General features: G+C 43.7%; 1 protein-coding gene across 1 annotated transcript; it reads left to right on the top strand.

The window, feature by feature from the left end:
• Positions 1-2104: 2104 nt before the first annotated feature.
• On the top strand, positions 2105-6710 carry SNAPC3 (small nuclear RNA activating complex, polypeptide 3, 50kDa; the record flags this gene model as incomplete). Its single annotated transcript, XM_010021311.1, has 4 exons — positions 2105-2206; positions 3517-3681; positions 4667-4774; positions 6524-6710. Coding segments are annotated over 4 exons (523 nt in total), but the record flags the coding sequence as incomplete, so codon positions are not given.
• Between the last annotated feature and the right edge of the window lie 404 nt (positions 6711-7114).

Below are 7114 nucleotides of genomic sequence, written 5' to 3'. Positions count from 1 at the left end.
ACAATGTAGATCTGTTCATTTCTTTCTCCTATTGTGTAGCTGGTTTTAAGTTGCAAAATCCCCCAGAATATTTTGTATAGAATCATAGCATATCTTGAGTTGGAAGGGTCGCACAAGGATCATTTAGTCCAACTCCCTGCTTCTTGCATGGCTACCTAAAATTAAACCATATGATGAAAGCGTTGTTCAGATGCTCTTTGAATTCTGACAGACTTGGTGCTATGACCATTTCCATGGGAAGCCTGTTCCAGTGACCAGCCACCCTCTCAGTGAAGAGCCTTTTCCTAAAGTCCAGTCTAAACACAGCTTCATTCCATTTCCTCCTGTCTTGTCACTGGTTGCCAGAGAGAGGAGATCAATGCCTCCCTCTCTGCTGCCCCCCGTGAGGCAGCTGTAGAGCCATGAGGTCACCCCTCAGCCTTCTCCAAGCTGAACAAGCCAAGTCACCTCTGCCACTCCTTCTAAGTCTTGTCTTTGAGGCCTTTCACCACCTAGGGCACGCTCCTCTGGACACACTTCAGTGGTTTGTTGTCCTTCTTATAGCAAGGCACCCCCAACTGCACCCAGTACTCCAGGTGGGGCTGCACCAGGGCAGTGCAGAGTGGGACAGTCACATCCCTCGACCAGCTAGCGATGCTGTGCTGGATGCACCCCAGGACACAGTTGGCCTCTTCAGCTGCCAGGGCATGCCATTGACTCATATTCAACTTGCCATCAACCCAAACCCCCAGATCTCTTTCCACGGGGCTCATCTCCAGCCTCGAGTTCTCCAATCTGTAAAAATACAGTATTGGCTTTAGGAGAGAACAGCTTTGTAAATGTTGTGTGAGCAGACTGGATAGGTAAGCAGAACAATACTTGATTGTGCTATTTCAACAAGATGTTTTTCTGTTCTTACTTATTTTGTTACTTTTCAAGGAGATGCTTGCAGCTGGAGTCAGCTTTTTTTAATGGATATGATTTTATGTCAATAGTTCTGATATATTCAGCTGCAGAATATATTATGTGTGTAATGGGGATTCATGGGTTAACTCAGTTTCTGGAGGTAATTTGGAATCCAGTGGCTCTTGCACTGCTGGTATGGGTGCCACAGGTTGTTAATTACTATGTCTCTTTGATAGCGAGACTGGTACAAATGGCCTTCTTGTATGTGACAAACTTCATAATTAAGGAGTAGTTTTGTAAGGTGCTAGATTTTCTTCTGTGCCATGCTTTGCATTTTTGGCTAGGTGGGCTTGGTAACACATCAGTGTTTTGGCTACTGCAGAGCAGTATTGCTGACAGCCTCGAGGCTCTGTCCAGGTGCCCCCAGGGCCAGAGGGCTGGGGCTAGGCAAGAGGCTGGGAGGGAATGTAGCTGGGACAGCTGGCCCCAGCTGGCCAAAGGGATGTCCCATGCCTCGTGACATTGTGTGCAGCAGTAAGAGCTGGAGGAAAGGTTAAAGAATTTGTCTTTCAAAGTAACCACTATGCAAGCTGAAGCCCTGCTTCCCAGGAAGTGGTTGGACCTGGCCTGCTGATGGGAAGCGGGGAACACATCTCTTGTTTTTGCCTTGCTTCTGTGCTCAGCCTTTACTTTTCTGGTTAAACTGCCTTTGTCTCAGCCTTTGAGCTTGCCGGTCATACTGTCTTTCCCCTGTCCTGTTGATAAGGGGGAGTGACAGAGCAGCTGGGTGGGGGGTCAGCCCACTGCATCTTAGTCATTTTCAAAAATATTATTAGTGGGTTTTTTTGGTTTGTTTTTTTGTTTTTTTTTTTTTTTTTTTTTTTTTTTTTTAGTCAGTGTTGTGCAGTTGCTTAATTTGTGCAGTGATGCTTGAGTTCTGTTCTTTGTTTTTGGAGAAATGTGTAACTCCTGTGATGGGGCTAGAAATACAAGAAGAGCACTAAAGTAACCTGTAATGGCTTGAGAATGGTATCAGCAGAACAACTGCACATATGGCAATCATATAAGCCTTGTTGTCACATCAACATCTAAAACTAGTGCAAAGCTTTTCTTAGAAACCTGTAGAATGAGGTCTCAACACAGTTTAGATATGTAACGTGCTTCTTTTTTTATCTGTTCCTGTTTAAGGTGTTTTACTCTCCCATAAACACTAATGCAGACATCTCTCTCTCTCTCAGGATCTCTACAAATCTGCTTTCTTCTACTTTGAAGGCATCTTTTATAACGATAAAAGATACCCAGAATGCAGAGATCTGAGCAGGTACAGTATTTGTAGATTTTGGGTAAGGAAAACCTTAAGGGACAGGAAATTTATTTTGTTTTGTTGATGGTCTGTGATGTTTTGAAGACTGGAATGTGTTGTGTATGAAGTTAGCATGGACTTTCTTGTTAGCTTTTCACTTTGAACTGATTTTTACATGGAAGTTTAACTTTACTTGTTCTACTTATTCCTTCCACTCGCTTCCTGTCTGAAAATGGGCTGAATGCATGTTTGTCCCCTAAAATCCTGTTTTGCTTTGTCGGGATGGAATTGCTGTGGCAGATGCCAGTCTGTACAGGCTTTTTAAGTGCCCTCCGTAGCTGTGACGACCACCAAAAGACTTGCCTGTGAGGTAGAAGGGCAGCAGGCTCAGCTGTGTGAAAGTCAGCTTTCTATGCAGTTTTGGAAATAAGCTGGATACCTTCATGGTGAAGTCAACAAGGGGACTGTGCCACTGTTGGAAAAAGAAATCTGAGGTGGGATTGCCAAGAGGCTCAGGTATCTCTTATTTGGAACTGTAGCTCACACTGGTTAAGCGCAAGTCATACCCATTTAAAATGTGCAAACTAGTTTGTTTTAAGGAAGTATGGGCTTACTGACACACTAGTGTGATTTTGGAGACCAAGATGTTAAAATGGATGGTGTGGATGAGCTCTGAATTTGGACTCTGTTTTTCTTATGACAGACTTGCTGTGTGACTTCAGAGAAGTTATTTTACTCCTTCTCTTTCTGTCCATGAACAACAACGATCTTCATGGAAGGGCTTGTGATAACATACAGAGTTTGTAGAAGTGAATTGCCTTGTATGCAGGAGTGTGCTGAAAAGCCAAGAAACAGTTGCTTCAGTGCCCTTCCAGTGCTAAGTTTTGGAAGTTTAACTGTTCAGTTGTCAGGTTTTTTTCTCCTTGGCAAAAACAAAAGAAGCTTTTTAATACATTAAAACAAAGGTGTTGACCAAGAGAACAAAAAAGACCTGCTTGCAACTTGAATTACTGGAATGTTTGAGAAGTGTTGTGCTGCAAACATCCTCACCTGGATGGGTGCTGTCAGGAGCGTACACTACATAGAACTCAGGAAGCTGCCTGGTAGGGATTTAAAGGCAGGTGTTCCATGAGAACACTGCACAGTTCTCTGAGGTTGTGGTATTGCTATGAAATTACCTTAAATTATTATAAAATGTCGTGAGCTGTTTTGATCTCCATCTTTTTAACTGTATTCCAGTGACAGGTTTTGCATGTCCCCCAGGGCCTTCCGTTTCTGTGCATTCACCATTCGTAGCATTGCCATGCTGATGACCTTTCTGTTTTCAGAACCATTATTGAGTGGTCAGAATCTCATGACAGAGGCTATGTAAATCTTCAGTCTGAAGATATGGAGGACTACACATTTAATGATTTGTCCCTCAAAATTGGCTTCCCATACCTTTTCTGCCACCAAGGGGACTGTGAGCACATCGTTATCATCACAGACATAAGGTAAGTTACTGCTCTTTGGGAGTCCTTAGGCAGTTGAAAGCAAGCCTCCTGTGGATGAACTCCAGATGTTAAAGGCTGAGTATTTGTTAGTCTAAGATTATTCTGCTGCTTTCTACAGGGCTTATGTAAGATCTTATTCCACATACATGTGGCTGACTCTGCAAGGAAGAAAGTAATCTCCCTTTTTTGTCTGCATGAAAGGTCAGCGTTCTAACTAGCATAGCATGACTGTGGTATGTGAGGAATGGCACCCACAGGGAAAAGGTTTTTTCTGTGCAAGGTCAGCTTGTGCGCTCCCGATCTGCATACTGATCCTGGAGTAGCTGGAGTCAGTGGGCTTGCTAGTTTAGGCTTGGTGCAAAGGGGCAGGAGCTGAACAGAGAGCAGAGGAGTGGAAGTAGTAGGCTGAGGTGGGTAGGCAAGGGAGAGGAAGAGGAGGCAGTACTGGCTGTGTAGTGGCAACCACCTCAACAGTAGAACTATTGTGTACACTCTGCTCAGTGCATAATGGATAAAGAGAGGACTCCTCTGACTGTAGTGAGTTGCAGATTGTTTTGAGTTCCCAGCCTGATGTACCTAAGCGTTGCTAATAAATGGTGCCCCCCAAGAGGAATACAACCCAAAGAAGGGCATAGTCATTGCAAGCAGGTGATCTCAGAATTATGAGCCTCGAAACATTCATCTGGTGATGTTTTTACCTGTTAGTCTGTAGGAGGTAGAAGCTTTGAAAAGACCATCTAAAGCAGATGTACTGAAGATTTCCGAGTTACTGCACAAACTGAAAGTACTCCTGACCACGGGTGTGCAACTAGCAGGCTGTTTCCAGGTCTTTGTCTGTGTTAAGAAATGCTAAGCAGAAGTCCAGTCAGAGTTTACATAGGAATTTAAATCATGCCTTATCTTCAATGTCCATGCTGATGTTCAGACAAATTCCAATGTGTCCGAGTCTTTATTGTATTTTATGTATTTATTTATTTCCCTCAAGGCTCATTCATTATGATGACTGCCTGGACAGGAACCTCTATCCCTTGCTAATCAAGAAACACTGGCTATGTACCAGAAAATGCTTTGTGTGCAAAATGTACACAGCCAGGTACGCTAGTTTCTCAATCTTTTTAAGTCGTCATCTTAAATGTCTCTCTAGATGCTGCTAATAACTTAAAAAAATAAAAGCCATCAAATCTGTGTATGCATTTGATAAGGTGTATGAAAAATATCCACACAAATATTCTGCAGTCTTACTCTTCGGGCAGTTGTCCTTTCTGTACCCAGGAAAAGGCCTCCTGACAGTAGCGTTCAGGGTGATCAAAAGAACTGCAGTGATGAAGAGGTTAAGTATTTGGCTCACGTTCTTTTGCATACATAGAGCTTGGCTCTCAATAATTACTTTTGAAAATCTTACTTTTTGGGGAAAATGCTGCATTTTTCCCCTATAACAAGATACATGATTCAAATTCATTTGCCATAAGTCATACTGAGCTTTCGTTAAATCTAGCATCTAAGTAGAGGGAAGAATGGATCTGTTCAAATTCAATGTGGTAAAATACAGAGATTTTTAAAGGGATTTAGCTTTCCCCAGGGGTAGACTCCGAACCTCTGCTTGGAAACTCTGCTGTGTTTGAATTAACTGTTTGTGATGGACGGGTTTTCTGCAGTCAAGAGAGCAGAACGTGAATTTGGTGCTCTTTATTCGTTTTACTGCTGTTTACTTAGACATGAGAAAGCCTTTCAGTAGATAGAGCATAAGAGTCTCTAAAGGAGTTCTACAGACTAGACTGGGCTTCTGATTTTATAGGTCTGAATAAATTACTTACAAGAACACTCGCTGCCCTTCTTTTCCCCGAGGGCAGCTTACGCTCTCAGCCTCACTTCGACACAGCAGCTGTGTCCTTGTTATGTTGCTTATTTGGCCCTAGATTTCCCTGGAATCAGGCAAAGAGCCAATTCCTCTGGTGATGGGAGCCCATCCTGGTGCTCCTAACAGAGCCCCCAGGATGCCTTTGCAAGTGGCTGTAATCTGTGAGGCATTTGGCCATAAGGGGAGGTGGAGCCAAAGGGTCAGTGTGGGGGAAAGATGGGAGAGGGAGGGTTTTACCAGAGGTGATGTAAATGCATTAACTTAAAACCAGGATTAAGCACTAACCTTAAGTGGGGAGATACTAAACCATGGGTAGCAGAGCAGCTTTGGCTGGCTGCCCTGAATGTTCTAATCTGTGCAGACAGCATCCTTAATCACTGGAGGCCTTGAGCTGTCATGGCCTCTGAGTGCTACCATAAATTACTTGCTTGGTGACACAGTGAGCCCTCCTTGTACTGGCAGCCGTGTTCACGTTAACTTCAGTGCTTGCCAGAGTGTGCAGCAATCCTTGTCATGTCTTGTCTGCATCATCCAGGTCCTTCTTTTAGACTTGTAGTTTGGGTCAGTCATGTGTCTGCTCAGCATCACGGTTTCATACTTTCTTACCTTAAGGGCAAACAGATTTATCTTTTATGACTTAAATGGCCACAAGGTGGACAGAAGATTCCTGTTAATATTTGGGGGTGCTTTAAGGGGGGGGTTTTTTGTTATGGTCCATACCAGCTACACAGGTGTGAGGAACTCCTCAGGAGGTGCTGCTGTAGCGGTGTAAGATAGCAGCTGGGTTGCCACTGGATGGGTGGGGAGTTTGGAAAAGAGCTGTGTGCCTGGGGTGGGAGGTATGCCATATAGGTAGTACCCGGTCAGTGTAACATCATCATTGATGCTTGCTGCTGCCATCCCCAACTCTGAGTAAAATACTGAGGTGAGTGTTACAACTGCGTTGGACTCACATGGAAAACACTTGTGTTTTGTAACCTGCAGGTGGGTAACCAACAATGACAGTCTGGCACCCGAGGATCCTTGTTTCTTCTGCGATGTTTGTTTTCAGATGCTCCATTATGATCTGGAAGGCAATAAACTGGGGGAGTTTCTTGCATATCCTTATGTCGATCCTGGGATTTTCAACTGACACTGATGTGAGCCATAATGAATTCAGTGAAGTGCATTGGTGAAACTGTTGCTCTGGCTGTTAAAACTACCACACAGCTTGAGTTTTGAGCGTACTGATGGAGTTTGGGTGAGGCTTTAATTCTCTCCCTTGAGGTGGAAAGAGCCTTTTGCGCATGGAGTCTTTCTGGTGTGCTTTTCTGGGTAAGCAAGTATGATTTTAAAAGATAGGTAATTATGGAAAAATATGCTCAAACATCTGTTTTAATCAGCTACATTTTTCTAGTATATTTGGGCAAGAAGACAGTCGTTTGGAGACTATGGACTCTAAAGATACGGACATTTCAAGAGAGAATACCTTGCAGAAGCAGCCACAACTTTGAGAAGTTTTGTGCGTCCAAGGCCCTGTTAACCTCAGAGGATGAAAACATGGTCTTTGGGCATCTCACCTTGAAAACGCTCGCA

Source organism: Nestor notabilis, unplaced genomic scaffold, assembly GCF_000696875.1.
Source record: "Nestor notabilis isolate BGI_N333 unplaced genomic scaffold, ASM69687v1 scaffold6979, whole genome shotgun sequence".
Taxonomy (NCBI): domain Eukaryota; kingdom Metazoa; phylum Chordata; class Aves; order Psittaciformes; family Psittacidae; genus Nestor; species Nestor notabilis.
This window is presented reverse-complemented; position numbering and strand designations above follow the sequence as displayed.